Source organism: Nicotiana attenuata, unplaced genomic scaffold (genome assembly GCF_001879085.1).
Source record: "Nicotiana attenuata strain UT unplaced genomic scaffold, NIATTr2, whole genome shotgun sequence".
Classification (NCBI taxonomy): domain Eukaryota; kingdom Viridiplantae; phylum Streptophyta; class Magnoliopsida; order Solanales; family Solanaceae; genus Nicotiana; species Nicotiana attenuata.
This window is the reverse complement of record NW_017672429.1, coordinates 144,345-165,500: the sequence shown is the minus strand read 5'-3', so window position 1 is coordinate 165,500 and position 21,156 is coordinate 144,345. Positions and strand designations below refer to the sequence as shown.

Sequence of the window (21,156 nt, the reverse complement as noted above, 5' to 3'; positions counted from 1 at the left end):
GTAGTTTCTCGTGGGATTAAGTGATACCTTTGAACAAGCTAGAAGTTAGATCCTCTTAATGCCTACCTTACCGTCTATCAACAAAGCATATGCCATGGTAGTTCAAGACGAAAGTAGGAGGATGATTACTGGTGCCAGTTATGGAAATGCAGGGAACATTGAGCCTACTGCTCTATTCACTGCACAATCAGGAATCAAGCAAAGGAGAAATAATAGTTTGGAGTGTGACTTTTGTCACTTAAAAGGACATACTCGAAAAGACTGCTATAAACTAATGAAGTGTGATTTTTGTAATAAAACAGGACACTTGAACGACAAATGCTACAAAATTGTGGGTTATCCTCCAGATTTCAAGCCAAAGGGAAAGGCAAATGCTGCCCCTTTTCAGTTAACAGTCTCAAACTACACAGGTGTCTAGTCAACAAACGAGCAATGGAACAGTACCAGCTCAGTTTTGAAGACAAGCACTCTTCTGCTCTATCCTTCACGTGCAACAGCAATTCAAGGGAAATCCCTCGTCTTAAACATCGAAGGTATGATTTCTACCTGCATTCTTTGGTAATTTTGAGTTGGGTGATTGCATGTCATTGGATATGAATTTTGGGGTTGCTCTTCATTGTAACAATGTGTTTGTAGGTGTCTTTCTTTTCGCTCTCTAATTCTCTCGGCGCACGATAAGCCAAGGCAAGCTAATGTGCACCTCTGATGGCTAGGAGATGCAAACAAGCAGCACTGGTGACCGGCGTGACTACGCCGATGAACTCTATGATGCAAACCATAACTCCATTAACCTTTGGAAGCTTCCTACCAGCTGGTTTCCAACCAATTCCTGAGGAAAGCGAGCTAAGTGAAAATGAAGAAATGAACAGTAAATAATGGAACAATCATAATGGGAGTACAGAGATTATAGTGCAGAAAGGCAAAGAGCAGCTACCAACGAGGCCAAAGAGACTCCAATTTTCAGAAGATGGGTCTTCAAAGCAAACTCCAGATCCAGATCTGGGAGCTGCGGAAATGGAAAAGGATACAATGATGCATGCAAAGGAGATGAGGAAGCAGAACAGGAATTCTCAAATGGGGATGAAGCTGGAATATGTACCACCTAGCCACACAGACGGTAAGGTGATAATTCAGATAGAGGAAGAAGATGTAAACGATCTAAAAGAATACTGGGATACTTCTTTAATTGGGTATGTTTTGGGGGATACACCATATGAGAAATCTATGGTGAGCTATATAGAATCAGAGTGGGATTTTGTAGATAAACCTCAAATTCTATATCATCATAATGGATATTATGTGTTTCGATTTACAAATGTGAAAGATAAGGAAGCAGTAATCCAAGTAGGGCCATATAAATACAATAATAAGCCACTGATATTACAGAATTGGGAGAGAGATTTCCATTTTGACCCTAAGTGTATCACAACTATTCCACTTTGGATCCAAATTCCTAGCTTATCAGTAGGATATTGGACTGCAGATGCTCTGAGTAAGGTAGCAAGTGGAGTAGGGATGCCAATGTACACAGACAAATATACTGCTAAACTAGGGAAAATCTCTTATGCAAGAGTCATAAAGTTGATATAACAAAACCATTGGTTGAGACTGTTGAAATTATAACTCCTACGAGTGTAAAATAGCAGGAAATTGTCTATGAATGGAAGCCAAAATTCTGTACTGAATGTCTACACCTTGGACATGATGTCTTTGAATGCTGGAAGTTAAGTAAGAATGAGGAAAATGAAGAATTCCAAGTTCCTAAGAGGAGGAATAGGGGCAGAAGAAGAAGAAGAATCATACAGGAATGGAAACCAAAAGAACAACAAGATAAGGAAGAGAAGAAGGAAGAAAAGAAGGAAGTGCAGCACCCTACAGAAGAAGACAAGGTGTCACATGAAGGTGGTGCAGTTCAGAAAGGCAAGAAGGTACAAAATAATGCAGACAAAGGGGAACAACACCCCTCTCTAGATAAGCAGGGCAGATATGCAGAAACAACCAATGCAAACAGATTCCAAGTACTAGGTGAATTGAGACAAACAGCTGCACAGGGAGGGGGTCTGGATCCTGATCTTACACAACACCCCCCATGATCATTAGTACATGGAATATAAGGGGGCTAAATAATCCCCACAAGAAAAAAGAATTGAAAATCTTTTTGCAGAAGAATAAGGTGGATATGTTAGGATGTCTAGAAACTAGAGTAAACGAAAAAAAGGCAAAAACAATACTGTACAGAGTAGCAAGAGACTGGGGATATTGTTGAAATTATACAAAAGCGGAAAATGGTAGAATCTGGTTGATGTGGAAGACAAATATAGCAGTCAATGTAGTTCAAGTTCATGAGCAATGCATTCATTGTGTAGTGAGTGATACACTGACTGGGTACCATATTATGCTAACAGTAGTGTATGCTAGAAACAAGCAACATGAGAGAACAAGGTTATGGTATGAACTGCAAATGATGGGAAATCAGGTTCAAATCCCATGGCTCATAAGTGGGGACTTTAATAGTGTTCTCAAAACTGAGGATAGGATGGGACAACCAGTTACTATGAATGAGATAAAAGAGTTCAAGCATTGTATTGACTCCATACAATTGACCCCATTGAACACAAAAGGTTGTTTCTATACCTGGTGCAATAAACAGTATGCAGATGATAGAGTGTATAGTAGAATAGATTGGGCCTTTGGCAACTTTGAATGGATCAAAAAATATGGACATGTGGATGTTGTTGGTCTGGAACCTGGGGTATCAGATCACTCTCCTATAGTGATCCAAATATGGAAGACGAAGAATATATATCCTAAACCTTTCAAGCTGTATATGGTAACAATGGAGCACAAGGAGTTTAAGCCTATGCTAGAAGACATATGGAGGCATAAGATAGGAAGTGATCCTATGGATAGTATATGGCAAAATTACAGAAATTGAAGACTGTAACTAAGGGATTGAACAAGGAGATGACAAGCTATGAAAAAAGATTGAACCACATCAGGCAACAACTAGAGCATGTGCAGAATAATCTGAAGATCAGTCCTTTAAATCAAGAAATGATAGAAAAGGAAAAGCAGGTACTTCCGGAACTAGAGAAATGGAGTACAATAGAAGAAAGAATTCCGAGGCAGAAGTCAAGAGTAAATTGGATAGATTATGGAGATTCAAACTCCAAAAACTTCTATGCCCAACTGAAGATGAGGGCAAGCAGGAATGCAATAACTTCTGCATATAATGCAGAGGGAATTAGAGTCACAGACCCTACAGAAGTGGAAAGAGAATTTGTTACTTTTTTTAAGAAATTAATGGGAACTGATACTGGGATCAAACCATGTCAACAACAACAACAACAACCCAGTATAATCCTACTTAGTGGGGTCTGGGGAGGGTAGTGTGTACGAAGACCTTACCCCTACCCTGGGGTAGAGAGGCTGTTTCCAAATAGACCCCCGGCATCCTTCCCTCCAAGAACTTCCCACCTTGCTCTTGGGAAAACTCGAACTCACAACCTTTTGGTTGGAAGTGAGGGTTGCTTACCATCAGAGCAACCCTTCTTGTCTGATCAAACCATGTCCTAGTACAAAAATTATTAAAGCAGGTGTGTGCCTATCATTGCAACAGCAACAAGAGCTAATTCAGGAAGTCACTCATGAAGAAGTTGATGCAGCAGTGAAAGACATGCCAAATGACAGGGCACCCGGTGTGTGTGGTTTCCCAGTAGAGTTTTTTAAAATACACTGGAATGAAGTGAAACAAGAGGTCTATGAAGCTGTGGGGTGCTTTTTCCAACAAGTAAGATGAAGAAAGCATGGAATTGTACAACAATAACATTGATTCCCAAAGGTACAACTCCCACAATTATTAAGGATTATAGACCTATTGCCTGCTGCGCTACAGTCTACAAGATTATAGCAAAAATAATGACTAAAAGGATCAAGAAGGTAATTGAGTGCTTAATTGGGAAAGCACAATCTGCATTCATAGAAGGGGGGAGCATTGTGGATAATGTTCTGTTTAGCCATGAGCTGTTTAATGGTTACAACAGGAAAGGTCTATCACCAAGATGTATTCTCAAGGAAGATTTAAAAAAGGCATATGATTCATTGGATTGGAAATTGTTAATATATATGCTCACAGATCTTGGATTTCCACAGAAATTTATTGGGTGGATCATGGAGTGTGTGACAACAGTATCTTATTCCTTAGCACTGAATGGAGGACTTACTAAACCTTTCCTTACTAAGAGAGGTATCAGACAAGGAGATCCAATGTCTCCTTACCTATTTGTGATTGCTATGTAGTATTTGCAGAGGGAGATGAGTACATTGGCTGTGCAGAAGGAATTCAGATACCACCCAAAATGCAAGAAGCTTGGAGTGACACACATATGCTTTGCTAACGATCTGTTAATGTTTTGCAGGGGTGACAAACAATCAGTAAATGCATTGCAGAACACTTTAAATAAGTTCTCAAACGCATCAGGATTGCAAGCAAGTGCAGAAAAGAGCTCAATCTATATTGCAGGGGTAGCACAACATATCAAAGAAGATCTGATCAAACTTACTGGATACGCAGAGGGCAGTATACCCCATTAAATATCTGGGAGTTCCATTGTCTGCAAGGAAGCTAAACATACACCAATGCCTGCCTTTAGTTGAGAAGATCACAGAGAGAGTCAGATGCTGGTCAGCAAGGATGCTTTCTTATTCAGGAAGAGTTCAGCTTATCAAATCAGTCCTATTTGGTGTACAAACATATTGGGCTCAAATATTCTTAATCCCAAAGAAGAACATGAAGATGATAGAGACTGTATGCAGGACTTTTCTGTCGACTGGTTCAAATGAATTCTCCAGGAAAACATTGCTTGCATGGGACAAAATATGCCAACCAAAATCAGCAGGTGGATTGAATGTGATAAACATGAGGATATGAAACAAGGCAACATTATTAAAACATCTATGGGCTCTGGCTATGAAAAAGGATGCACTGTGGATAAGATGGGCTCACACCTATTACATAAAGAGGAAACAAATTGAAGATATTCACACACCCAAAGCAGAAGCATGGGTGGTCAAGAAGATCATAGATGCAAAAGATGAAGTTATGCAGATGAGGACAGATCAACAGAGTATTGCAACCATTCTGGGAAACTTTGTGAAGCAAGGTAAATTCCAGATACACAAAGCATATGTCCAGATGCAACCTCAATTCAGTAAAGTTGAATGGAAGAGTATCCACATCCACTCACAGATACACCTTAGGTTCAAGTTTTATTTATGCTTGGCTATTAATAAAAGGATAGCAACTGTGGATAGACTTACTAAATTTGGTATCCAAATGCAAATAGAGTGTATTTCTTGTGGAAAATGGCGTTCCATTAGAATGTAATCCGTTCCAATAGATCTAGTAAACCGTTCCAATAGGTATTTAAAACTGTAGCGATACAAAAACAACCGTTGCAATAGCTTAAATAGACCGTTGTTATATCCATAAATAACCGTAACAATAGCTTACGAAAGTGTTGCATTAGATAAAATGGTAACGGTTATGAGCCGTTGCATACATATTATAGTAACGTTTTTAAACCGTCCCAATTGGAAGGAATAATCGTTCCAATAGAGAAAAGGAAAACCGTTGCGATAGACGTCTCTATAGCAACGGATATGAAAACCGTTCCAAGAACCATTCCTACAGCTCTATTGGAACGCGAGCGGATGTGACGGTTTGTAAACCGTTCCAATATCGCTACGGCAACGGTTTATCCACCTACTGGAACGGTTTTTCATGCGTTACCATAGACCAATTTTTCAGTAGTGATGTTAGAGTAAGTAAGTGAATTGTGAATAATACATGGTATTTGTGAGTCAAATGTTGAGGTGAGGATATTACACCTTTGTGCTTAGTATATTTTAAAGAATCTTGGTGTGAGGAGTTAAAGGAATTGCTTAAAAAGGTCGTGTCTATAAGTGTAGTTTGATTGTTCGAGGACGAGCAATGTTTAAGTGTGGGGTATTGATGTGTGGATATAATTCTATATTTTAGTACATTATTTACCTTACATTTTATGTGTGTTAATGTTAAACTCCACTTTATTTATGCGTAATGGAGTCTATTTTATGTGTAGGTACATTGGAGATAAAAGTAGAGCAAAAGGAATATTTAAAGTCTAAAGCGTGCTCGAAAATAGTTGAAAAGAAGAAAGAAAGAAGTGAGCAGCGGAAAAATGAGGAAGCTGGCGAAGCGAGCTACTGAGCTCGTATTAGAGCTGGCGAGGTGAGCCTTTGAGCTCGCGTGGGAGCAGGCGACGCGAGGGATAAGGCGAGGTTGAGCTCGTGTGGAGGGAGGCATCGCATGGTCTAGGGCGAGGTTCATCTCGGGTTTTACCTCGCGAGGCACGGTCTGAGGCGAGCCTGATCCGGATTTTGAAGGCTTGTTTCGTCTCCTTGTCTGACTAGGACTTGGGCAATGTCGTTTAGGTCTTTTCCTACACATATAAATAGACATTAAACACCATTTTTGAAGGAGTTTTGCGACCGGAGGCAAGAATAGCTCGTGCAACACCCGTTGGGAGATAGAATCATCGATTTCTACATCCCTTCATCTTTACTTTGTAATTTATTTATGCAAAATACTTGGGATATTGTTACTATTTAAAGTAGCTAAACTTCTAATCTAGGATTTTGATGGAACCTATTGGAGGATAATTTTCCCGTTATGTTAATATAGATTTGCCGTAGCTTTTTCTCTATTTGTTCAACTACGTTTATATGGTGATTTGGTTGAGGAGCTCTCAATCGACTATGCCTATTTAGTATGTATTACCCGGAAGAGAGTGCATATTTAGGTAGTTGTTGAACAACATCACTCCAAACGTATATGAGGTATCAATACGGAGGGTTTAAAGGTAGTATTAGGAATAACGAAACCTTGGTGTGATCCGAGTGAGCCGTAACTTAGTGCCAGCTAGCGTAGTTCAGAAGAATATGTCTAGTAAATTGTGGTAGTTACTCGGGAGAGAACTACGACACTCAGAGAGCTCATGATCGGTAGAGAAAATGTACGCAAATTTATAGAACACATAGCGGAAAGGATTTCGACAATAGGGGAAATCAAAACCTTAGACCATTCCAAATTTTGTCTACAACCTGTTCGTAGTTAGTTATTAGTTATTGCTTTTTCATAACTAGATCCTTAGTAGTAAACGTCTAATTTGTTATTCAAATATTTCTGAAGATTGATTCCGTGAATTTGTGCGAGTGTAGTAGCTGTACTTAATAGGTTTAATTCCCTGTGGGATTCGACTCCGGACTTATTAACCGGAATATATTTGTAAAGACCGTTTAGTCCTTTTTATAAGGGATAGTTGGGCGTGATCAATGAAAGATCACATCAAGTAGGAATTGAAAAAATAAAATTGGATTTGGGACACCCAAAATTTTGGAGCCTAAAAGCGGAGGTTTTAGCGGCTTCACCCTCTGACCGCCTCTGGAATGAAATGAAGAACAAAATTAAAAAGTGATTAATCTTCTTAGTTCCAATTATGGACAAATTCTTTTCTTGCACTTATATATGAATGACTTGGCTCTTAGACAAGAATGGAGTTACTATTACTAAGTTTATTACTACTTCAATAATTTGGTCATGCTTGGGAACAGGGGCGAAGGCACATGATGTAAAGGGTGGTCAATTGACAACCCTTCGTCGGAAAATTATACTGCGTATATAGGTAAAATATTAGGTTTTAGAGATATATAATATATATTGAACACTCTTTGTCGGGGAATTTTCTTCACTTCTTTTAAGTTTGAACACCCTTAAGAAAATTCCTGACTTCGCCACTGCTTGGGAACCTTATAGTGTTTTAGATAGTCATGTTGTACCTACTGTGTATTAATCCTGCCTAGTAATGATAAAATCTTCCACTTCATAAATAAATAAAAAAAGATTTGTCTGGATCTAAAAATAACTAAGAACTTTACATGCTATATAAATTTATCTTTTCGGTAAATCGTTGTGAATTCTTGCATTTCGTTTGATTTCGTTCCTTTCTTTTATTTGCTTGATCGACTTATCCAATTTTCTTCATACCCAATGAATCTGTAACCAAGTATAAATTGTGTTCTTTACAAAACAATTCTATGAAATTCTGAACTTTGAATTGAAGTTAATTGTTTTTTCGTCAAAGCTGTGAAGAAAATTATTTTTTTTGCTGATTAGAGTTCTTAGATAACCACCAAGGGTTCTGGAGGTAAAAGTAGCGCTAATTAGCTAATTTCGGATTGATAATTAAAAAATAAGCAGTGTTTGTAAGTAATTACATAATAGTTACACTTTTTAATGCGCAAATAGAATCTGAACAAAAATAATTTTATCTAAGATATAAGAAAGATTAAGCATAATATGCTGGATTTTAGAACTCCTACATACACGTTATGCTGGAGTTCAAAGACTCTTCGCAGGTAAATTCCAATATATTATGCTAGAATTAAAACTTTTAAAAAGAAAAGAAAAAATATTAAAAAGCGTGTATCTGCCACCTTTTAAGCTGGGGTATTTTTGTTGAGTTGTCCCACATCGTAGGGATTTGAGGTCATTGGTCTCCTTATATGGCTTGAGCAATCCTCACCTCATAAGCTAGCTTTTGGGGTTGAGTTAGACACAAGGTTCATTCTTATCAATTTTTATCCAAACAATTAGAGAAATGAATTTCAGTAAATTTTGAAATTGTGACTTAGTTTGGACTAGCAGTCCAAAATGGATTTGATAATTTGGATGGAACCAAGCTTATTGGAGGTCCAAATGAATCTGATAATTCGGGTGGAACCGTACCATTGACAAGGTATGTAATTGGAACTTGTATTGCTTGTTCAAGAGTAGAGCGTGATGATCATTTTTTTTGCACAAAGTCTGTTCTTGCACTTTGTATATGAATGACATAAATGCTATCGAATAAAATTAATGGAATACTACTTTCCTTATAATGCAGTTATCAAGAGATGACCGCAAAGGCGCGAAGTACACCAGTTATAAAAAGAAATAGTAAGTGAATAATACTTAGCAAACACTAACCTAAAATTCTGATCAATTAATCGTATTGCAAATATAAAGTTTTATCTGTTAGAGAAAAAGTAGTTTTATTTACTTAATTATGTGTTTATCACGATCCACTTATGATAAAATTCCTCTTTCTAGATCACGGAAACATCTAACAGTATAAAACTTTTGTATAATCTATTCAACTTGTTTACTCTCTCTCCGTTGTGGGACTAAGGCTGATCTTTAACATATGTACCCCAAAACCTGTGTTGCTCCCAAACTTGATGCATGGAATTCAAAGCAACACCTTTGGTCTCTGGCATAAACATCACAATAAAAATGGTCATAACAGCAATCCAACCAGCAAAGAACAAGAAAGCCTGCAAAGTTCACAGCCATACTTATGCTCTGCCCAGTTGATCGAATGTTCATCGGAAATATTTCGCTTGGAATGAGCCAACTTAGAGGACCCCATGACCAACCAAAACCAGCACCATAGATGGATGCACATCAGGGCAAGTACTAAGGCAGCATATTGCTTGGTTATGTGTTTGTTTCCATTTTCACCTATTGAAGCTGCAAGTGTAGAAGCAATTGCTACCTTCACCAACATTAAGCCAATCATGTAATTATCATAAGGATCATCTAAGTTATACAGACTGAAAGTATAAATATCTTTCTATTGTAAATATAATTCAATAAAAACTCTATTTTAATTTCTTGATTGGTTACCATATCAAATTTGTTAAAAGCTCACACCTATATGTTATTGCATGTCAATTGGACTTGATAGTGCAATACATTGTCAGTGTGTAAAAGTTAAGACTCTAAGAATTTAGCTTATATACACTGACAATATCAAGAACTTTACGCTATTATTGCAATTTAACTGGTTGTAGCAGGTTATTACTCTATTTTTCAAGTTACTAATATTGGCCAACTTAACGTGTTGATATAAATAATTTATACACTATCGATGCACAAAACATATTTGAGTCTTCAACTAATTATTGCTTGAGTTTTATCTTGGATATTTGGGTGCATAACGAGCTGTCTCAGTTGGCTATTAGTTAAGCACGCACCTGGCAGATTAGCATAATTGTACTCCTCCCAGTATGAAGAGAAATCTCCGACCAAACCGATCAACAATACCAGTAGACACAAGGATTGAACCAAGGTTGACTAATCCTAGTATAACAGCACCAAGTAGAGCCGAGTTATTCCCAAAACCGACTGATCCAAAAAGGACAGGGGCATAGAAGGCAACGATATTAATCCCAGTCATTTGCTGGAAAAATGGTATGGCAATGGCCATGACCAAATGAGGCCGATGTTGTCTCTTAAATATTGTTACAAAAGGCTCTTCCTTTGAAGCTCTTGCAATTTCACTAGATTTAATAAGATCAGCTAACTCAGCTTCAATTTCAATGTTGTTATTGCTTCCTCCAACTTTTGCTAGAGACTGCTTTGCTTTCTCCAACTTTCCACGCTCAACTAGGCTGGTAGGTGTGTCTGAAATGAGAAGTGCACCTGCACTCAAAAGTGTGACTTAGTGTCAATAAAGTGTAATATTAAATAGAAGAATTAACTCAATTAGCCGCCCACCCAACCGCTTAAACTAAAAATAGCCGGTGGAGGTATAACATATGCATAGTAATGTATTTTATGTGTATAACTAATGTATAATCTATGTATATATATGGCTAAAACAAGTATAACAATGAACCGGCTATTTGTGTAAAGATTCCTTGTCTTTTATGAAGAATCATGGTTCAAATCTCAGGAGAGATTAAAAAACGCTAAGTGCAAGATATACACGGTTGACGGTTCCTTGTACTAATGGAAAATAGCATATAGGCAGTGAAATAATTGAGGTGCGACAAAGCTGGTCCAGATGCCACTATTTATATGTAAAAGAGAAAATGAACAAAAATAAATGAGAAGTGCACCTATGGTCATTGTCGCGGCTGGAACAACGGCCAGGCCGAGGGAGAGGCGCCATCCCCGGCTGAGCTTAGAGGTGGCATAGTTTATGCAATTTGCAGTAACAACCCCAAGGCCTATGAAGAATTGGAAGCCTGTGCTGAATGCACCACGCCATTTTGAAGGTGCCATTTCTGAGAGATATACAGGAGTAGCCTTCAAAGGAATGCATAATTAAAAAGAAAGTTAAATTACTACATAAGTCTTGATTTTAGTTCACGGAAAGACAGGATTGTGTCTAGAAAGTGTAGGCTGGGGAAGAGGCCTAAAACGCATACTCTTCTTTCCCTACCTGGTTAGTAAAGCCAACACCAAAGCCTAGCAAAATGCGGCCCAAAATGAGCATAGAAATATTTTGAACAGCACCATTCATAGCAGCACCAGCAAAGAAAGTGCAGCCTCCTACTACCATTATGTTTCTTCGTCCTATGGCGGCCGTGAGGCGACCAGCTACGAGAGACGCAACCAAGCCAGCGATATAGAGTGATGAAGTAAACGCTGTTAAAACCTTGCTGTCGTATACACAATACACGTTTGTTTCAGCACCAGCAGATGCTGCCTTCTTCAGTATTGATGGGAAGAATTTTTCAAGGAATGACCACTCTCCGGACCCCACTTGTGGGATTTTACTGGGTTGTTGTTGTCGTCGTTGTTGTTGTTGACGGTGTAAATAATTTTCACTCCAGTTTAATCTGTTGTAGTTGGTTCCATGCCTTATTTCCCAAGTAATTAGTTTCACTTATTACCAACAGTTACATAATAGTTATTTTTTCGGTGAATTAATTTTTTTACACTTAGTGTATAGAAATTTAATTCGCATGAGAAATTAGAAACTCCTAAAAATGTTGTCTGTCTGCAACAACAAAGTACCTGAGTGTTTGGAGATGTTTCTCAAAAGCTTGAGCCAAAGCAGGACTATTTGTGAAATTGAAGAATGGTTCCCTCACTATTCCCAATCTCTTGCCCTTAAGGCCATCTACTTTCAGAAATCGAGTATAACCACCAGGAGGAACTAATGACGCAGCTGCACCAGTTGCAGCTGCGTCATTATGGTCAAAGCCTACAATAACATCAAGAACATGAACAGCATCCGCTACAGTTCTAGCAATTGGGCTGTCCAATCAAAGCATAAGACAAGTTAGTATTGATATAATTAAGAATTATCAAATCAAATGGATATGAACTTAGATGTGATCTACCCAATGGAGTCTTGTCTGGGAGTGACTGGGATGACCCCAGCTCGGCTAGTGAGACCAAGGGTTGGTTTGATGCCTACAACTGCATTAGAGCTGGCGGGACATAAAATGGAACCACTGGTCTCTGTCCCTATTGATACAGATACCATGTTTGCTGCCACTGATATTGCTGATCCGCTACTCGAGCCACAAGGGTCTGCTGAGAGTACGTAAGGATTCTGCATAGGAATTGCACACATATAAATGGTTTGACATAGTAACTTAGGTTGCAAATTAGCTATTAAAATATGCTAAAAGTAGTAGCTACACTACTAGATAACTGCGAAAAACCGTCCAAGAATACTTAGTTACTCCCTCCGTTTCAATTTAGATGAGTTAGTTTGACTTGGCAGGAGTTTAAGAATAAAAAAAAAGACTTTTGAAACTTGTGGTCTTAAAAGTTTAAGGGGTAAAAGCTTTGTGGGACCATGATATTTGTGTGGTTATAAAAACTTCTCATTAATATAAAAGGGGCAAAATAAAGAGTTTAAAGTTGAATTATTTCCATATTTAGAAATGTATCATTTATTTTGGAACAAATTAAAAAAGAAAGTACCTCATATAATTTGAAATAGAGGGAGTATGTAATTAGAAAATGCACCGTCTAGGAATTGAACCGGGGTCTACAGGATACTATTCTAACACTAGTTCATTGGTACATTTTTGTTTAAGACTTTCTTTTATTTTATTTATACTTTTTAATTTCATTTTCCCGCAAAAATAACCGACTGATTTCGGCCGTTTTCATTATAAAAAAAAAAAAAAAAAAAAAGAGTTATTGCCCAAAATCGATTGGTTTTTTAAAATGACCGACCAATCGGTCGGTTTTTGAATATTAATTTTAAATGAAAATTGACCCAAGTTGGTCGATTTCTTAAAAAATAAATTTGGCGGGACGCAAAAATAGTTTCCCGCATTCTTGCACCCAAGTTTCGTAAAAAAAAAATATTTTGAAAAACCGATTGATTTCGGTCGTTTTTTGGCCGAGCTTTTGTAAGACCGAAGTCGGTCGGTCGGCCGCGGTCGGTTTTGGCCGAATTTCCAGTAGTGCTAGCTACTAGTAGTAAATAGTAAATACATAACTTGCCTTTCCTTGTCCACCTCTGGGACTCCAGCCATTGGGTGCCGTTAGCGTCCTTGAATGAGCCCACTCGCTAAGGCTCTAGCTTTGCCTAGTACAATTGCCCCTGCTTTTCTCAGCTTTGTCACTACACCTGCGTCACGCGGCACCACTGATCCCAGTAATGCAAAAGATCCAACAGTTGTGTTAAGCTTATCCTTTGTTGCTATATTATCCTTAAGAAGTATTGGAATACCATGCAACATGGATATAGAACGAGATTTCGTGTTTGCTTCGTTCCTCTCAATTGTCAGCCTTCTCAGCTTCCAAGAGTGCATCGGGATTTATCTGTTGAAGATATAATTAAATAAATAATTGTGTATTTTTTTAGCGGTTTGAACTTGGTAATACTTTTTAACATTACCTCTATAACAGCTTTAAGAACTGGATTAAGACGTGAAATTTCTGCGAGGTAGAACTCGACCAGCTGCCTCGACGTTAGATGGTTTTGGTTAAAAGCAACCTGAAGATCAGTAAATGCTAGCTTCTTTGATCGAGAATGCATGGCAGGTATCAATTTGCGACCATCCCAAAAGTGATAATGCCGTTAGAATAAGAAATGCAAACAAGGAATAAACGTTCATAGTGCTAATTTTAGCCAAGATGCAGCGTATTCCTAAAAGATGGATGTAATTGCACTTCACTCTCCAAATTTTTGATGATTCAGTGACTTTTCTATTTTGATATACGATTGAATTGGAAAATAAACAATTCTTGAATGATGTCAGGGATTAATCAAAAAATAAATATTTATAGAGTGCCAAGATAATTAGTTCTTGTCACGATACGTCTGCCGGCAGTATTGAATTTTAAGGAATTTTTCAATGTAAGGTATCTTTTTGATCGACTTAGATCCTGTGCCTTATTCTTTGTTGAGTTATTCAACAATAGGATAATTCAGTTATTAACATCCTACCTACTTAAGCTAATAATAATAAGACAGCTTTATAAGCGGCAACATCATATAGCTAGGCTGCTAGTATTCTAACATAGGCAATGTAATCTAGTCGTAAATCGTAATACAGAACAGGTAAAATAAGTAATTCACATATCACAAATTCACAGTCCCTACATAATTATTCACTATATACCAATCTCTATATTACTTCATAAAGGATCCTTGCATTACCATCCCTACATAACTAGAAAAGACAAAAATTTAGCTCAACTGGTCAAAGTTTGACAAATTCAAAGGATTTCAAAAAATGGCAAGCTAATAACAAGGTACAATGCACCATTAGACATTTCAGGCCAAACAATATCAATGTGAAACAGTTGCTTCTTTGCTTCCTTCACATTAAACTACGGAAGGAGGTCGCCGAACTTTGCTAGATTGTTCAAAAGCATAGGCAACTTCGATTAGCTTTGGTTCAGTACCCTTCAACCCTCCAAAACAGATTCCAAAGGGCATGCCATCACTTTCATAGCCGGCTGGAACGGTTATTGCTGGGTAGCATCCTATTGCAAAAACAGGGGAGGCACGTGAACCAGGTGCGACCATCGCGTCTAGCTCATGGTCCTTCATCATTTTCTCAAATCCATTTCGTGAAAATTTATGCAACTTCTCCACAATTTCTTTCTCTTCCTCCCCATATCCGTGAGTCTTCTCGGCTGCTATAAAGGTATGTTGGTCATACTCGGTAAGTTTCTCCTGTAGTAAAAAAGGTCCATTGAATATTCTCATATTACATAGATCAAAGTATGTACAGCACAAAAATCAAGACACTATTTTTATTCCACCTTCATGTCACAGGGCAGGGAAAAGCTATTGCCTTTTACCCCCAAAAGCTCGCAAAAGTATCAAAAGGTTGGGGTCTTAGACATCAACTTTATGACACATAGCCATTTCATATGTTGAGTGAATTGCACCCCGTTTAGGAAGTAAGGAAACTGTCTTGACTGTGTTTGAAACTATCTTAGCCTTCGAGTAGATGAGCTAGACTACCCTATGCACTATATTTGACACAATGCTTGAAAATTTCCCCGATTTGGTATATTTCCTCACATGCACAGGATGTTCTACTTAATCAAAACTAGTCTAGGGGCTGAAATGAGATACTGTTTCTGGTTCTTGATATTACTTCATGTTGGTTTTACTTAATGCATAATGATCATTACAGCAAAGCAATTTTACATACCAACTCAGAGTTGCGCTCATTAAAAGCGATAATGTCCGCCAATGACCTGACAGGAGAAGTGATCAACTCTTTCAGGTATGCATTGATTGCCATCTTGAACTCAACCATCATCACCAATGCTTCACCGCTGTGATTTGGATCCATAATGTCTTCAATATGTGGTATGCTCAGGTTGTCTACCAGAGTTGCTCCTTGTTGTCTTAAATTAGGTCCACCAAATAATAACAAAACATAAGGTCCATCAGATAACTACAAGTGTTCTATAACCAGGTAAGCAAGTTGTGCCTTCTTATTTCTCATTTGCAATTTTTGAAGATAAAATGTGACTTGAGGTTACAAAGCTTCATACCTTAACAAATCCAGGTGATGCTCAAAAGCTGCTTTTTCAATTTCTCCATGTATCATTTCCACAAATGGATGTCTGACAATGCCTATTCGCTTCCCTTTCAGACCATCTTCCCTGAGAAACTGCTTATAGCCACCCTCAGGAATATATTTAGCGGCTTCCATGGTGACTTCGTCTCTTGGATCCACTCCAACAATTACATCAAGCATGTAAACTGCATCGGTGACATTCCTGCATATAGGCCTGAATAGCAAGGAAATATTCATGTTTATGAAGGTGTTATTCACATTGCCAAAAATTGTCATGCAGGAGGGGCTTTGTGTGGAAGTGTGGAGCATACTAGAGAATTGGTAGTGCCTGGTGGCAAATCTCAGGTCCAGCTTTAGTGCTTGTAATCCTACTTTGGCAAAAGTTGAGATACTTTGTCATATTCAACTTTGAAAAAAGAAAAAAGAAGTCCTGCTCCAAGTTGCTCATGAAAAGGAGGACCCTGGTCCTTCATACATGCCTGATACATATATGCCTGATATATATATATATATATATATATATATATATATATATATACACACACACACACACACACACACACATATACACACACACGTATATATATTATACATACACATATATATTATTTTTATTTTTATTTTTTCTTTATTATTAGTAACACCCAATTTTTGGAGAACAAATACAACAGAATAATTAGGTTGAACTAATCTACATCAACTTCAAAGTAGATTACAAGTAGGATTAAATTAGAACTAATCTTCATTTCCAAATTTCAAACAAGACCCTAGCTTTAAAGAAAATACTTTTCCTTTATAGCCTGCTGCAAAAGTACTTCTGTTAGCTCACCAGACACTAGAAAGAACTTCTGTTTAAGACAGCTTCTTTAACAATATAACTCTTCTAGACACACCTATACTTCAGGGGCGGCCCGACGAATTTTGTGGCCTAAAGCCAAACTTTATGAGGGGCCTTAAATTTTTAATTTTTTTTATTATTTATTTGAAGTCTATTTTTTTTCAGCTTTTCGTAGATACAAAGTTATTAATAATTTTCTTATAATCAATAACTCCTAATAAGTATTTCCCAATTGACAATATAACTAATCCATTGAACCTTTCTTGTGATATTGTTGTTCTTAGGTAAGATTTTATTAATTTTAATTTTGAAAACTTTTTTCCGCTGAAGCAACGGTAACATGAGTTATGAATATTATTTCATAAGCAATTTAGGCATTTGAAAAAGAATTAAATCTTTTTATTTGATTAAGTGTATCATTTAAACTGCTATCTTCTAATTGTACTATTTTCAATAATACTTTTAATTCGGTAAATAAATCTAAACCATCAATATCGAATTGATTATTATGCTTTAAGGAACATTCAAGATTAAGGCAATATTTTTTCAAATTTCCAACATCTAGTGATCTTAGTTTTTACTTTTTACTGCCAAATAGAAAAACCAAAAATATTTTCATATACTTCGAATTGTTCAAATCTATTTTGAAGTGAAAAAATAGTCTTGTCTATTATGTATAAAAGTAATCAACTCTAAAGGACTCTTCGAAAGATTTTGAGATTTTATTATCAACATTCGCATCAAATTGTTACTTCCTATATATCACACGTTTCTTACGAAATTCGGGTTCGATATTCATTTCAAGTGCAATTTCCTTGGTAGAAATCATAGCAGTTGCAAATCCTTCTTCTCTATATTTGTTAAAGAAAGAAATCAAACTTTTTCACTTTACAGAACTCTTTTTAAAACTTATACAGAGTTTATTAGGTATAACAAAAAATGGGGCCCCCACAAATATGGGGCCTAAAGCGATTGCTTTATGGAAGGGCCGCCCCTGCTAAACTTGTGCAATGAGATGGTAAGAGGGCACTTGTCAGATTTTGGATAGTTATTCTTATTTTTCTTGTGTTCCATAATAACTAGATTAATTCATAAACACGCAACAGAAATACACTCACCCAACAGTGTCCCAGAGAGGCGTCATCGGTATGATCCCAGCGCGGCTTGTGAGCCCAACAGTAGGTTTCAGCCCTACAACTGAATTATGATCTGCTGGACAGATGATGGAGCAGTGAGTCTCAGTCCCTAGAGAGACTGCCGCCATATTTGCAGCAACAGATATTGCACATCCACTGCTCGACCCACATGGGGATCCAGACGGGCAATAAGGATTCTACACATTTTGAAAAGGTAAATATAACAGTACATTCTTTGGAGGAACTTTTTAATGTTAAAAATTGGACAGTTAGTCTCAGTAAGTTCGTAGATGATGTATAAATTATAAAACTCTTCCTAGCTCTACAAATAAGAAGATCTATTCAATTCTATACAAGATAAGAAATTTTGAAACATGAAAGATTATCCAAACAAGGAGCTCTATCCCATCATCCATATGCCACACCACATGCTAGTAATCTGCATAATTTATCCCATCAAATTATGCTCATCTGTTTTGCTTTCTTTGTCGGGTTAATTGCAAGGACCATGCAGCACAAATGACAAAGGGTTTAAGTTCTATGTGCTATGCCAAAAATATTTAGACAATCAGGTTGCTTAAAAAGTAATTCACAAGAAAATCTCTATGATAACCATTAATACATAACCTGGTAAAGATATTTCTCCGAACTAACCTACTATCGCAGGTTAAACTAGACTGATACTGTAAAAAAAATTCCAATATCATCGTACATAACTTAAATCCATGACCTAAAACCCTGCATGCATACATCTATTCTGCCTATTGAAGGAAGTAAAATGTAGAGCAGAAGGGTGTTTAGTGCTTGTTTGGTATCTAATTCCACACTAGGGAAAGTTGATAAATTTAGCTAATCTGGGAACAAAGATCAAGCGATGGAACTAGAACAAGGCATGAATCTCTCAGCTCACATGTAAAATCTGTATAAATGGACAGAGAGAAGCATCATTTACAAAGTTTTAAGTTCTATGCACTAACAGTATCAAAAATATCTTTACAATTGGATCACTTAATATAAGTAATTACTTGTAATTGTCTATAGTAAACATCAATCAGTGATATGATTAAAAATGATAACTAAAAGTTACAATAAAGTCAAACAATGCTGATTATGTAAAAAGTCCTTATCTGTCCCTGCATATAACTTAAATCCATATATAGAGAAGAGGAAAGAGTAACGAACCACTCCTTGTCCAGATCGAGCACACCAACCATTAGGAACTCCACTAAGAGAACGAAACTTATACCATTCACTAAGACTCGCTTTTCCCAAAATAATAGCACCTGCTTTTCTCAACTTCTCCACCACCCCAGCATCTCTGGGCACCTCAGATCCTAACAAAGCATAAGATCCAGCAGTAGTATTCAACTTATCTTTTGTCCCAAATGTGTCCTTAACAAGTACAGGAATTCCATGTAAATCCCCTAAAATATTTCCACCTTGATCAGTGCTACTGCTACTTCTCTTTTTATCAGCCTCATCAGCTAAATTCTGAGCGTCGGGGTTAACCTCGATAATGCCGCGAAGCAGCGGATTTAGGGTTTCAATTTGGTGAAGGTAAAAGTCAACGAGCTTTCTTGCTGTGAGTTTGTTTTGTGCAAATGCTTGGTGGATTTTTTTAATGGTTATTTCTTCAATCTTGAAATCCAATTCGCCTTCCATACTCTTTCTGATTCTGAGTCAGAGATAATTAGTTGAACTATGAGCTTATGAGTACAAAAATTACGAGTTCGCTCTACTTCTTTTCTTTTTCTTTTTTCGTTTCTTCTGGGCAAAAGTTGCCATGTGCAGCATAACTTCGAAGCTACTGCATAGAGCCGATAGACTTGGGGGATGATTATCTTACACTTAAATCATCACATGTGATTATGACGAAAACTATGCAAGGTAAGCCACTTTGGGCCAATTTTTGCGACACGTTTGTATTTGTGGAAAAATAGGTATGACACATGAACTAACGATATAGTGATAAAGTGGTATTTAAATCAGGTTAATAAAGAAGAATGATGAGGCGCGGCTAAAATACCTACGGGAGTGATTACAGAAAGTATCGTATGTGACATGATAATTGTGAAAGAAGAAATATGCACGAGATGTATGAAGACTGTAAAAGAGGAAGAATCATGGGAAAGGGAATCAGTGTTATCCCTCAATATGCGCGATCTCTTATTATTATTATCATAAACGTTACGAGTAATATTAGGAACAGGTAATTAATGTTGTTAATGTTGGTAACGTGTAGGGATTAGGTGAAGAAAAACCGTTACATACTGTACCCTTATATAAGTATCATTACCGTATTTTGTACGATTATCGGAAAACTCAAGAATATATACAATCAGTCTTTACTTATATTACTTGATTGAAGATTCTTGTTTACAATTCTTGGGAGAAAGCATCAATCATCAATGAGATTTCTTTCCTGTGTTTACTAAATATTGAATTCCAATTACTTTTTCCTTTCTTATTTTTGGAAAGTGAAATAAATTTGGTTATTATAAACCCGATTTATTTTAATTTTGACTTTGACCATAAAAACTATTTTTGATTAAACAACATTTATTAAAAGAAAATTTTAAGCAAAAAATAAATTTTTAAAATTTGTGGTGTCATAGACATTTTTGTAGTAGAAAATTATTTCATTAAAAATAATATGAAAAGTTTAATAATAAATTATTTAAAATATAAAAATATGTTATTTTTTATTAAAGGAAAAAGTGTGATATACGTGAATTGGGACGAAATGTAGAGAGTACTTAGGTAATGGGGCGTGCTACTTTCGTAAATAGGAAAGCAATTTAGAGTTTTGTATTTCTTCCCATAGTTTATGTTTACCTCGAAAATACGAGTAACAATTAAATTTGATTTGTGGTTTTAAAGATATGTGATTTAGTTCAATACCAATCAATAATCAAGAAAAACAGTAGGCAATAAGGCATGCATCAGGAAAGAAGCAAATGTGTGCAACATACAGAATGGTACTCACGTGTGCTGTTTATTATATTTGGCAGGAACGAAACTGGAGAACCTTCAGAGGAACACAAAGAAACAGTGAGGAGATGATCAAACTGATAATCCAAGAAGTGCACTGTCGTGGAATGTTGAATTCTAAGATAGCAAGATACTTACAGAATTTCAATTTTTATCCATAATTTTGTAGTTGAGTAGTTATGTAGATATGAGGGCACTAGATTTGGGGCTGCATGTCCAAATCTATGTGAGTTTTTTAGGGTTCTTGCTATACTTGTAAATATTTTCCCTGGTAATACGAAAATAATCAAGAAAAATAAAGTAGAA

The 21,156-nt window shown here is 36.8% G+C and overlaps 2 protein-coding genes and 1 pseudogene across 2 annotated transcripts; 1 reads left to right on the top strand and 2 right to left on the bottom strand.

Moving 5' to 3' along the window:
• The first annotated feature begins 2,302 nt into the window (after positions 1–2,302).
• Positions 2,303–4,930, top strand: LOC109213163. Its single transcript, XM_019376918.1, has 6 exons — positions 2,303–2,830; positions 2,929–3,075; positions 3,620–3,698; positions 3,896–4,188; positions 4,300–4,524; positions 4,574–4,930. Exons 1-6 carry the CDS (start codon positions 2,303–2,305, stop codon positions 4,928–4,930), a joined length of 1,629 nt encoding a protein of 542 aa, XP_019232463.1.
• Positions 4,931–9,264: 4,334 nt separating this feature from the next.
• On the bottom strand, positions 9,265–13,956 carry LOC109213162 (annotated as a pseudogene).
• A 442-nt stretch (positions 13,957–14,398) lies between these two features.
• LOC109213168 (putative amidase C869.01) lies at positions 14,399–19,694 on the bottom strand. Its single transcript, XM_019376923.1, has 5 exons — positions 19,042–19,694; positions 17,842–18,056; positions 15,860–16,099; positions 15,511–15,709; positions 14,399–15,023 (listed from the first exon to the last, which is right to left on the bottom strand). The coding sequence occupies exons 1-5, from the start codon at positions 19,519–19,521 to the stop codon at positions 14,670–14,672; spliced, it is 1,488 nt and encodes a 495-aa protein (XP_019232468.1). The 5' UTR covers positions 19,522–19,694; the 3' UTR covers positions 14,399–14,669.
• Between the last annotated feature and the right edge of the window lie 1,462 nt (positions 19,695–21,156).